The sequence below is a fragment of the Rhamphochromis sp. 'chilingali' genome (assembly GCF_963969265.1).
Source record: "Rhamphochromis sp. 'chilingali' genome assembly, chromosome: 14".
Taxonomy (NCBI): Eukaryota; Metazoa; Chordata; class Actinopteri; order Cichliformes; family Cichlidae; genus Rhamphochromis; species Rhamphochromis sp. 'chilingali'.
Window position 1 is genome coordinate 18,729,226 of NC_137941.1, and position 13,199 is coordinate 18,742,424.

A 13,199-nucleotide genomic window follows, 5' to 3' on the forward strand; every position below is an offset into this window, starting at 1 on the left:
GTCTGGATCCCTCTGCCATGTAGCCCTGGTGATAGGCTTTGCCTTGATCCAGGATGGTGAACCAGCTGTGGCCTCCTAGTGTGTCTATGAGGTCCTGGATGCGAGGCAGTGGGTGGCGGTCTGGTACAGTCTTTTGATTTAAAAGCCTGTAATCGATACATAATCTCAATGTTCCATCTTTTTTTCTGACACACACGACAGGTGCTGCGTACGGTGACTTTGACTTAACTATCCACCCTTTGGCAAGCAGATCTTGGATGTATTCTTTAACCTCTTTGTAGAGGGGTTTGGGCACTGCAGCATAGGTTCGCTGTACTGGGATGTTGTCCTTTAAATTTATGGACATTTGCAGGCTTGGAATACACCCTATGTCTTCGTCATCACAAGCAAAAGCTCCTGACTCCTCGTATAGCATTTGTTTCACCTTTCTCTGTTGCTCATCACTTAGGTGACTAACATCCACTGGCGGGTGCCACAGTGTAGTAGGGGACAGGTCACTCATGGAGCTTGGTGGCGGGTCAGTGTTGCCCCGGGCTTGACTGTGCTCGCCGCTTGGGCTGCCTGTTCCTATTACTCCATCAATAGCTTCAATGGTGCCTAGGACCGTGGAGCTGGGCAGGACCACCGTCTCGGTAGAGTGGTTGGAAACTGGTACCTTCACGAAGGGTCTCTCATCCTGCTGGATTGCCAATAGCCCTTCACCTATACTCAGTGGCAACAGTGGTGTGTCATCTAGGTTAGGTTCAAACAGCACGAGTGGGCTAGAGTCACTAATGTCTAAAGATACTCCACACCTAATATACGCTACTTGACCAGGATTAATAGTGGCACCTTTCCTGCCCACCTTTACAGTCGCATTCTGTTCTACTTTTGGTTTGGTCTGTATGAAGCTTACAATAGCCTCTGCCTTTGCACTGTTGATCTCTAGGGCACCAGTCAGCAGGTTGACGAGGATGGACATGATTTTGGGTCTGCTCTCGTTACTCTTGATGAGTTCTTGGATGACATTAAAACCAACCAATGGTCTTTCTAAATCTAGTCGACTAACTAGAAAAGGTACTCTAATGGATAGATCTGGATCGTTGTTGCCTTGCAGGTTTACCACCACTTCCATCCACCCATCATATGGCACTGCCTCCCCCGTGACAGCAGTTACACTGAGTTCCTCATCCATTAGTTCACTCAGTGGGCGGATCTCTTTTTCAGGTAGGTACTTGTTCTTCCAGGCGTGGTCTATGATGCTCACATTTGCCCCTGTGTCTAACATGGCAGTCACTGCATAGCCGTTCATGCTGCATTTCAATAGGGATTTTCGGCCAATCAGTGGGGCAACTTTCTCAGGTGGGGGTAGGTGGTTACCCATCTGTAAGCTCATAGACTGGTCCCTCTTTCCTAACTCTAGTACTGTGGCATCATGGGGCTGGGATTTGTCCCTTGGATTGGTCAGGGGTTGCCCCTCAGCCCTGACCGGCACTCGTTTCCAGACTGCATATTCCTTTTCAAGCAGCCAATAGCACGATGGCCTACTTCTCCACACGAAAAGCAGTGGTTACAGCTTGGCCTGCCTTGGGCTACACACTGTGGACACCCATATGATCTTTGTGTCTTTCTGTCCGATTTGGTCTTGTCAGAGGCACTCTGTTGGACAATTTGATGGGCAGCCCCGGGCACCAGGGCTGGAGCAGTGAGCTTTCTCAGTGTCTCCATGGCCTCCGTTAGAGCCTCGACCTGAGCACTCAGTCTCTGAATTACATTGTCTTTACCTTTGACTCTAGTCTCGCCCACAACGCCGGTCATTCCCTCTGGCTCTGCAACTGTGCTGTGGGCTTGTGTGAACTTCCGGCTGGCGCTACGCCCCAGTTGGCGTTTTCTCTCGTTGTCCTCCATCGTGGTCTGGATAACCTGTCTTAAGAGAGCTTCATCAGAAACAGTGGGGTTAGCCAGGAGCGGCTTCAGGTCCCGCCTGAGGTCCTCGTGCCTTTCTCCCATGCCTTGATAAACTGCGTTCAGGAACACGCCCTGGAGTGTGGAGGCATCATACTTTATGATTGAACTTGCCTGCTTGGATGTGAACGTTATTCTCTGTTTCAGTCCGATCATGCGATACAGGAATTGCTGTGGAGATTCGTTCTCGTGTTGTTTAGCACACATCAGTTCCTGAAAGAGCTCGGTGCTGGTTTTCTCTCTCAAATGGGACTGTAGGAAACTTTTCAGTTCTGTAACTGTCAGGTCTTCCTTGTTCACAAGCATGTCTTTAAAGTTTCCACCCTTGATTATGCGTAGGACTCCTCTAATTATGTCGTCATCTGTGTGTTGTTCCCTGCGACCGTCATCAATCTGTTTGCAGATACTGTTAAAACTAATGTCCGATGCAGTATCAGTTATTTGCCCACCATGTATTTTGAATTCCTTCCTCTGTAACAGGGGCAGGTCGCGAAGGGCAATCACACTCTCGTGGGCTGGGGCAGGCAGTGCTCCTGCAGCCATGTGGTGTTGCTGGGGAATCAGTGGATGTCTGATGTCAGTTGGTGGTGAGTTAGTGGCACGAGGCCCGCTGATGTGACCGCAGCTACCCGTCCTACACTGTGGTCCCTCTGGGTCAGGTGCGTTGATGCTGTGTCTGTGAGATTTGTTCTGCCCCTCCCCTGAATCTGTGAGCAGTTGGTGTATGTCAAAGTTGGGGGTTGCCACTTCGGGAGCGTAGCCACCCATGGGAGATATATGTTTGCCATTAATGTTATCACTGGCTGGTGGCATCACAGGCGTCCCTTCACCACTAGCCAGATCTTTGGGGGGTGGTCTACCCTTATCCCGGTTAGTAATAACCAAGTCAATAGTGTCTTGTAAACATAACAACATGACCAAGCCCTCATCCTCTAGCTGTAGGAGTGTGGAGCTGTTCATATAAGCAGTGATGTACTCAATACAACCTTCCTCATCGTCCTTGTTTAGCCTTTCTGAGTCCAGTTCAGCCACCGGGTCAAGGTGAGTTGCAATGTCGTATGCTTCATCAGCCGTTAGCTGGTAGAGTTTCTTTTTGATGGACCAGCTGAGTCTTCTCCTCTCGTCGCCTGACATGACTTTTGTTGCAGCCTGGTGGCGTTACCGGTCCCACCCTCTTTAGCAACACTGTCACTTTGGGTCCAATGATCACTGGATCAGCCGGACGTGCTCCTCAGACGCCGCCGATCCTGGACGAGCCCCCAGAAATCTGTTACAGGCCCCACTATGATGGGCGCGTAGCCAGATTACGATCCTGTAAAACAGGAGAGAAAGTGAGCACAGGAGACACGCTGCCGTTCGCCTGATCAGTCTTGCCAGAATTTATTCATACAACACAAGCATATCTGCTCCACTCTTTCGTTAACTCAATTTCACAATAACTGCTCATTCCCTCACATGGCTTGTTTTCCACCAGTACATTTCAATATTAGTCCACACTACTGGCATAAAACAACAAAGGGTTTAAATGAATGAAACAAATGACAACTACACCTCTTTTCCCATAAATGAGATAAACAAAATAATTCACATCATCATGGTAGTGTCTCATCATAGAAAGGAAACTCTACTTTCAACATTACTGCACTACTTTCCTTGCCAGCATTTTTGTTGGCCGTACTCTTATTAGCGCTCTCGCTTCATATGTCCTTTTCAGACCAGTTAGATTCTAACACTGAAACAGCAAGTTTACACATGACTTCAGGCGGGCTCAGAACACTTTACACACGCGTTATACAAAACATTTGTCATGAACACAAAGCTACAAGTTTATCAGGAACTGTAAACCTAACTGGGTTGGTGCTTGTTATTATTATATGGAGTATTATACGCAGTTGCAACAGCTTGCTAGCGTTACCCAGGCATATAGCCTAGCTATAACATCTTACAGAGCTAAAGTAGCTCACATAGCGACAGTATAATACATCACATATCACAGACCCGTCTTATGTCATGAAAGTTTAAGTATCACAGTGTCCAGCTGTGTATTTCTTTATGTTTTTGACCACGTTACTGACCTGTAAAACAGGAGAGAAAGTGAGCACAGGAGACACGCTGCCGTTCGCCTGGTCAGTCTTGCCAGAATGGAAAACTTACGGCAGCTATGCACCCGACTCAGTTCCCAAAGCACGCTGCTGCCCCCTACTGTCCAAAGTGTTATACACTCTCCTGGCAACAGGGAACTTACATGACATTGTGGCTTTAAATTACACCAATAAACCAGCAAAATAAAACATGCAAAATAATCTCCATATATCACGACACTTAACTCACAATTGTGACCACATTTCTGTGTGGATCACACTGGCAGTCATGGAGTTTGCAATTTTAGCCATAAAGTCATTGTCCGACTGAAAAATACATCAGTTTGTGAGCAGATGGATTATTAATTTAATATTAATGACTAATACAGTGTTAATTTTAAATTCCATTTTTATTCACACCGTTTTAGAGATTTGACTGGCACTCATTGGTATGCTCACTGGAGATTTTAACGTACAGCTCAGTTGGCAATGAAACTGTGACAATGTTTTGAAAGAGAGAAATGAAACAGATGTAGTTCTTCAATTCATCAGCTTCCTTCTTGGGGACATAACAACATGCTACTTCCTTCACAAACGCTATCATGTTGTTAACAGTTTGTTACTTCCTTATTTGACTTTAGTTAAAGAGTTTTCTTTAACTGTCTAGAGACAAAGAGCAAAAACTTCAAACAGACTAAATTGTTATAAATTCATGCTTTAAAAGACAAGCAGTATTTAACTTTACTAAATCTAAAGAAAATAAACTAATTTTTTTTTTTCAACGAATGACTGAAAGATTTTGAAGTACTGGAGCATGACAAAGGTTTTCCAGATTGTCTTTCAGGGAACAATACAATAGGAACACAATGGTAAGTCTTTTTATTTTCTCTGTTTAGTAACTTAGATTTTTACTACAAGTAAAGAGATCTGTCTTATCTTTGATTCTTTTCTAGTTGTTGTGTTTCATAGATTTACTTGACTCCAAAAACCTGGATAGTTTGGTTAATTCAATTTTGGAAGTGGCCCTTGCTTTTTTGAAAATGTGTTAGACCATTGCATTAAATTGTACATTAAAAGTGACCCAGAACTGTTTAGAAAAATGCTCCATCATGATTATGTCTGTGAAGGTTCTCAGTCATCCAGGTCATCGTAGTCAAAGGAGCTTGCAAAGAAAAGCGTCTGGACTTCTTTAAGTTACTTGAAGACGTTTCACCTCTCATCCGAGAAGCTTCTTCAGTTCTAAGGTCAAATGGTGGAGAGTCCCAGATATAAACCTAGTGGGAGTATCCCCCCACAGAGGGACAAAAGGCCCCCCTGATGATCCTCTAATCGCCTGAGCCAAGGTGGGAAACTGGGCGTGGGTCCCAATCAGCCAGAGTTTTGGGTGTGTTCATTGTGAAACCTGGCACCACCTTATCATGCAAATTCCTGAGATCAGATGGCCCAGGGTGTGAGTGGGCGTTAAGGCGTCTGGGAAGGGATCTCAAAACTGGATTATAGATGGCAGAGAGTTGGTGTCGTAAACCACCGCCTCTGTTCAAAGATGGTCGCTCACAGTGGACATAGATGGCTTCTTTCACTCCTCTTTCAAACCATCTGTCCTCTCTGTCCAAAATGTGAACATTGGCATCCTCGAAAGAGTGTCCTTTATCCTTAAGATACAGATGGACTGCTGAGTCTTGTCCTGTGGAGGTGGCTCTTCTGTGTTGTGCCATGCGCTTGTGAAGTGGCTGTTTGGTCTCTCCAATGTAGAGGTCTGGGCATTCCTCGCTGCACTGTACAGCATACACCACATTGTTAAGTCTGTGTTTTGGCGTTTTGTCTTTCGGGTGAACCAGTTTCTGTCTGAGCGTGTTGCTGGGTCTGAAATGCACCGGGATGTCATGCTTGGAGAAAACCCTCCTGAGTTTTTCTGATACACCGGCTACATAGGGGATGACAATGTTGTTGCGTCTGTCCTTCTTATCTTCCCTCGCTGGTGTCTGGTCTTCTTTTCTGTGCCTCTTTGCTGACTTTAAGAACGCCCGTTTAGGATAGCCGCACGTTTTGAGTGCTTCCTTTACATGTGTGTGTTCCTTCTTTTTTCCTTCAGGCTTAGAGGGAACATGTTCTGCCTGGTGGTGTAGGGTCCTAATTACTCCAAGTTTGTGTTCAAGAGGGTGATGGGAGTCAAACAGGAGGTACTGGTCCGTGTGTGTGGGCTTCCGGTAAACATCGATGTTGAGTTTGCCGTTCTCTTCAATGTGCACAGCGCAGTCCAGGAACGGCAAACAGTTGTCCTTTGTGTCTTCCCTGGTGAACTTGATATTTTTATCCACAGCGTTAATGTGCGCAGTGAAGGATTCCACTTCTTGTGTCTTGATTTTGACCCAGGTGTCGTCTACATATCTGTACCAGTGGCTGGGTACTCTTCCTTTGAAAGAGCCAAGAGCCTTCCTTTCCACTTCCTCCATGTAAAGGTTGGCTACAATAGGTGACACGGGGGAGCCCATGGCACAGCCATGTTTTTGTCTGTAAAAGCCTTCGTTGTATTTGAAATATGTAGTGGTGAGGCAGAGGTCTAACAGTGTGCAAATCTGATCGGGTGTGAAGTTGGTCCTGTCCTCCAAGGAGCTGTCTTCTTGTAGTCGTTTTCTGACAGTCTCCACTGCCTGGGTATGCAAGTGAAGAGAGAGGCTACATCAAAGGACACCATGGTTTCATCTGGATCCAACACAGACTTAACAATGTGGTGTATGTGGTACAGTGCAGCGAGGAATGCCCAGACCTCTACATTGGAGAGACCAAACAGCCACTTCACAAGCGCATGGCACAACACAGAAGAGCCACCTCCACAGGACAAGACTCAGCAGTCCATCTGTATCTTAAGGATAAAGGACACTCTTTCGAGGATGCCAATGTTCACATTTTGGACAGAGAGGACAGATGGTTTGAAAGAGGAGTGAAAGAAGCCATCTATGTCCACTGTGAGCGACCATCTTTGAACAGAGGCGGTGGTTTACGACACCAACTCTCTGCCATCTATAATCCAGTTTTGAGATCCCTTCCCAGACGCCTTAACGCCCACTCACATCCTGGGCCATCTGATCTCAGGAATTCGCATGATAAGGTGGTGCCAGGTTTCACAATGAGCTCACCCGAAACTCTGGCTGATTGGGACCCACACCCAATTTCACACCTTGGCTCAGGCGATTAGAGGATCATCAGGGGGTCCTTTTGTCCCTCTGATACTCCCACTAGGTTTATATCTGGGACTCTCCACCATTTGACCTTAGAACTGAAGAAGCTTCTCGGATGAGAGGTGAAACGTCTTCAAGTAACTTAAAGAAGTCCAGACGCTTTTCTTTGCAAGCTCCTTTGACTCCATCATGATTACTCGATCAGTAGCCTCCTTCATTTTTAAAAACAAAGTCACATATTTATTGTAAATTTTCAAAGGTAAGCTCAAACTTTTCAATAGGGTCTTTACATCTTTAGCAAGATGTAAAGACCCTATTGAAAGCATATAGCATATGGCATTTAGCATTCCATATGGAATGCTAAAGATAATTCAGCTGCAATGAAGACCTGCGACAAATTGATGAATACTTTTAGCAAAAAAAAAACTGAAACTGCTTAAAGAAAAATGAATACAACTGTAAAAATAAGTACTTTATTGATGAAGAAGTTTCACTTTGGTTTTCAAAGTTAAATTTAGCAGAAGAAAAAAAATTATTGCTTGGCAACAGACACCCAGTTTTGCTCCATGACTATGTGCTGTTCTAGTGTGGGCAGTACCTTATAATGACTGAGTAGGTAATGTTAATGAAAACAGAGTGTTGGAGAGTTGGTAGAATAACACAGGAGGTCCTGCAGCGGCCTGAGCCTATAGTAGCTTAATTAAGTGATGATTCAGGGTCAGTCCAAATAATTTTACCAAAAACAGAAGCATAAGGTTATTTCATATAAGGGTTTTCATCAATTCTCCACAGATTACCAAATGCTGGATGCTGTTGTTCTGTCTCTGTTGCCATCATGAGATCCTGCCGGCTGCATGTAAACCCACCTGGATGACACGGCAGTTTCCTTGTGATGTCATATCCACCAATACCTCTGAGGTCAAATTTGACTGTAAAGGGCGTCATCTAGAGAAAGTACCAGAAGGAATAACCAGTAATGCCACGGATCTAGACTTATCTGAAAATTTTATTAAGAGTATTAAAGCTGATTCACTTTCTAATCTGCTGAAATTGACTCAGCTCAATCTCAACTTTGCAAACAAGCCCAAGAATGGTTATGGCTGCAGAAAATTGAACATTTCTGCAAATGCTTTCAAAAATCTCACAAAAATCAAGCAACTGGAACTGAGCGGCAACTGTCTGACTGAAATTCCACGCAATCTCCCCCACAGTGTGGAAAAACTTGACCTAAACATTAACAAGATTAGTTTGGATAAATTGAACAACAGTTTTATTGGCTTAAAAAACATAACAAACCTGTTACTATCTAAAAACTGCTACTTCTGGAATCCCTGTGGGAAGTCTGTTGCTATTATGGAAAAACCCTTTCAAATACTGGACAAACTGCAGGTTCTTGACTTGTCTTACAACAACTTAACACACGTTCCTAAAGGACTACCCCAGTCAATTACAATTTTAGGTCTGGATTCCAACAAAATAGAGAACATATCTAAAGATGATTTCCAGGGGTTGCTAATTTTAAAAGTCCTTGATATACAAGGCAACTGTCCAAGATGTCACAATGCTCCATACCCTTGTGTTCCTTGCCCTAACGGTTCTATTGACATACATCCTGATGCATTTCAAAGACTGACACAGCTTGAGACACTGAACCTGGGAGGAAACTCACTAAATTACCTTGATCCCTCTTGGTTTCAAAGTCTAAAGAATCTTAAAGAATTATTTGTGGCATTTAACTTTTTACAAAAAGCTGTAACTGGTAAGGACACACCAGTTAAAGCTTTCAGTTATCTTCACAGGCTAGAAAAACTTGACATGTCTTTCAATTATGCTCTCGGATTGTACCCAGAAAAATTAACACTTTCAAAAGACTTTTCACAGCTCAGGTCACTGAAAACTTTGCATTTGGAGGCTTTGGTATTCCAGAGAATTGGACCAGACACACTCACGCCTTTACGCAATCTAAAAAATTTATCTGCTTTGAATTTAGGCACTAACTTCATTATTTATAGCAACTCTACTTTATTCACCAATTTCTCCCACTTAAAAATGATTTATCTAGCCGAAAACAGGTTATATCCCACAACAATAGAAAGTCCACCAACTCTAACAGACAGATACAACCAGAATTCAGACCTTTCTATTTCACCGTCAATAACAGCTACTCCAAAAGACTTTAGCTACGAGATATCACACAGCCTAATAAAGCAAGATTGCTTTGACTCTGGACGAGTGCTCATCCTCAGCTCAAATAATCTGTTCTTCATTTCTCCAAAGCTATTTGAGGGATATGGAAATATTTCATGTCTCAACCTCTCAGGAAATGGATTTTCACAGGCACTTAATGGCACAGAATTCAAGATGTTGCCTAATCTGACATATCTGGATTTATCTTTCAATAAGGTCGATATGGCCTATAACAACGCCTTCAAAGAACTAAAGAAATTACAAGTACTAGACCTCAGTTACAATCCACACTACTTTAAAGCATTTGGGGTAACGCTTAATTTAAATTTTACACAAAATCTACCTGTGCTAAGAGTCCTTAATATGAGTCATAATGAGATTTCCACACTGACAACAAAAGAAATGTATAGCAAATCATTAGCAGAACTTATATTTACACACAATAATTTAGGGAAACTTTGGAAAGACAGGGATAGCACATACAAGAAACTTTTCACTAATCTTTCTAATTTGACAATTTTAGATATATCCTTTAATGGCATTGCAAAGATTCCAGAAGATGTTTATGAATATTTGCCACGTAACCTCACCACACTGCGCATAAGTCATAACTGCCTCAGCGATTTTAGCTGGGACAAACTGCCTTTCCACCAACTACAGAGTTTAGACCTGAGCTACAATCATCTGTCTACTTTAACAACTATTAACTCAAACATCACACAAACTCTGACTTTCCTTGACCTGAGTCATAATCACATTTCCCAAGTGCACAATGGTTTTTTACAGAGTTTGAAAAGCCTCAGGACTCTCAGCCTTAGAAACAACAAACTTACTATTGTCAATCGAACTACCTTCAAATCAGGACCTGAATTTCAGACTTTGTTCCTACAAGGAAATCCATTTGAGTGTACTTGTGATTCCATAGACTTTATTTTATGGATTGAACAGAGTGATGTAAAGATCCCAAGACTCACCACTCAGGTGACATGTAACACACCAGTGAACCAGAGGAACAAAATACTGATACGTTTTAACATTAGTCAGTGTGTAAATGCGGAACAGGCAAAGCAGATCTACGCTCTAACAACTTCTATCATTATTCTTTTCATGATTGTTTCAACAGTTGCTCACTTATTTTACTGGGATGCTTCCTATGTCCTACACTATATGAAAGCTAAGCTGAAAGGGTACAGATCCTTGAACTCGCCAGATACTATTTACGATGTCTTTGTGACATATGATACAAAAGACCCACACGTCTCTGAATGGGTGATGAGCAATCTGCGGGTGCAACTGGAGGAAGAGGGAGACAAGATACATCCACTGTGTCTGGAAGAGAGGGACTGGCCCCCAGGAGTCCCACTGGTGGACAACCTCACCCAGAGCATCCAGTACAGTCGCAAGACTCTGTTTGTCTTAACAAAGGGCTACGTTAAGACCGGTGCTTTCAAGCTAGCAATGTATCTGGCCCACCAAAGACTGCTGGATGAAAATGTGGATGTGATAGTACTGCTAATGCTGGAGCCTGTCCTGCAGCATTCTCACTTTCTGCGCTTGAGGAAGCGACTGTGCGAGAGCAGTGTTGTAGAGTGGCCGCGTACAGCAGCCGCAGAGCCCTGGTTTTGGCAAAACCTGCAAAGTGTCATAAGAGTAGATAATCAAGTGATGTACAACAAGACCTATTCAAAATACTTCACCACCAAATGAAGAAGGATAATAACATGAGCTTGTTATATAACCAGTGCTTTTATATATCATTTCTTGTTTGGTCTTTTTAAAGTGTTTCTTCTTTGACTGAACTGTTTTTAAGAACTAATTTTCTTATAGTTGTTGAGTTATTGACTTATTCAAAATGCTTCACCACCAAGTGAAGAAGGATAATCATCACTTATCTGCCTGGGACTGATTTGTAATTCTAGTCTGCAGACAATAACATGGTCCTGCTTTAAAATCACTGTTCTTTAGAGCAATGCTTATTTGGTTCTTTTAAACGATTTCTTCTTTGTCTGAATCTAATAAGAAAACAATAAAAACCAAATTTTCTTATATTTGCTGAGAAAGCATAATAAATCTTGTGTAATCTGTCTGCAGTGCATTAATAAAAAAAATAAAATAAAATAAAATGTGTGGCATTTTGCAGATGTAGATTTTATACTCTAGTCTCTGGTTTCTATGTTAGAAAACATCTGTGCTGAGTGACACCAGTACCAGGTTTAACAGTTAACAAAAGAGAAATTTAGTACAAAAGTGACAGATCCTAAATTGCAGTCCATTATTAAAAATCCATATCGACACAGTATGTGTAATATAACTTGCATGCTTTCATCTGTTATTTCACATTTGGAAATTTTTGAGATTGTTCGTAAGGTGGTGCAAGTGACACAGTTTTAATACAGTGCATTTTGCAAATTAGCCCTAAATTCAGTGTCCCACTCAAAAATAAATCAGTGTGTGAGGCCATATATTACTAATGTCATATTAATGTCTAAGAAATATGTCATTTTTAAACTCCATATTACTTCACATAATCTGAAGAACTGACTGGCACTATGCACTGTTGCTGTGTTTACTGGCATTCCAGTGTTCATCTTGGCTGACAAATAAACTGGCATTTTTGAAGGAGGGAAATGAAAAAGATGCAGTTCTTCAATTAACGGGCTACTTCCCTCACACAGCTTATCATGTAGTTTTAACAGGGTGTTTCTTTTTTATTTGTCTTGAAGGGAACAAACAGGGTCATCTGTAACGAAATCATTAATAAAAGACAAGAAACTTTCAAGTCTTACAATTGAGAAAAAAAATTGAAGCACACTAGCATAATTTTGCAAATTGTCATTCAGGGATCAATATAGTGGAGAAAAAATGGTGAGTTTTATTTTGTTTCTGTTCTTTATATTTACTTACATTTTTACATTTTATTAAATTTCTAATTACCTTTATATGCTATAATTTCTTTTATCTGTATTATTTTTGATTATTTTTCTAGTTTCAGGATTTTGGTGACAAAATGTTTCATAGATTTATTTGATTCTAAAAACCTGTACAGTTGACTTAATTTACTTTGGAAATGGCCTTTGGTATTTGGGTTTTTTTGGTATTTGGTATTTGTTGGCCAATTACATTAAAATGTACATTAAAAATTAGTCAAAAATTACACAAACTGTTCAGTAATTTTGATATTTAAAATTTTTCCCAAGTGTGACAAAAAACAGGAACAGTCTTTCCAGCTACAATTTGATTTACGATTTATTGGCACCTGCTGGGTAGAAGTGATGCCATACTTACATACAATTTTCTTCAAGCTTACTTTGTAACATCAATGGGCCTCATTCACTTACACTATATATCCACAAATCTTTTATTCCACTGTATTTTTTGTGATTAAACCTGTTTGCACTTGAACAGCTTTAAAACTGCCCAACAGCAAGCGTTCAAACAAATGAGTTGTTGTTTTCTTTTGGCCATCCAGATCTCCAAATCATCATGAGCCAAAAAAGAAATGCCTTTTATCACAGTTAAATAAATAACAATTAAAAATAAACTGCATATAATGAATGTGGAATGCGAGTCGGCTTCATATTTTATTTCAAACAAATACTATAATATATAATAGGCATCTTATTTTATCTTATCAATATGTTTTCTCTCAAAACATCTCTGTAGTTCTTGGATGTCATGACTTACAGTCTAATTGGGCCAAGAACATCTTTTGCTGCAGTGAGTGTATAATCTGGGGCTCACAGATCAAAATATTAGTCTGAACCTTGAAGTAATTTAGAAAGGCACAAACTCAACAAAATTAGAGCAA

The 13,199-nt window shown here is 41.6% G+C and overlaps 2 protein-coding genes across 2 annotated transcripts in view; one reads left to right on the forward strand and one right to left on the reverse strand.

Annotated features, from left to right (window-relative positions):
- Positions 1-1,443: 1,443 nt before the first annotated feature.
- Positions 1,444-13,199, reverse strand: part of LOC308410307 (uncharacterized protein) — a gene marked incomplete at its 3' end in the record, with an annotated part of 28,600 nt that continues 16,844 nt past the window's right edge. The window contains exon 2 of the mRNA XM_080903554.1: positions 1,444-3,256. Coding sequence (XP_080759680.1) covers positions 1,444-3,078 — 1,635 coding nt within the window. The 5' untranslated portion in view covers positions 3,079-3,256. The remainder of the gene's footprint in view (positions 3,257-13,199) is intronic.
- Positions 3,147-11,098, forward strand: LOC308409939 (toll-like receptor 8; the record flags this gene model as incomplete). Its single annotated transcript, XM_080902933.1, has 2 exons — positions 3,147-3,275; positions 7,997-11,098. 2 exons carry the CDS (start codon positions 3,147-3,149, stop codon positions 11,096-11,098), a joined length of 3,231 nt encoding a protein of 1,076 aa, XP_080759059.1.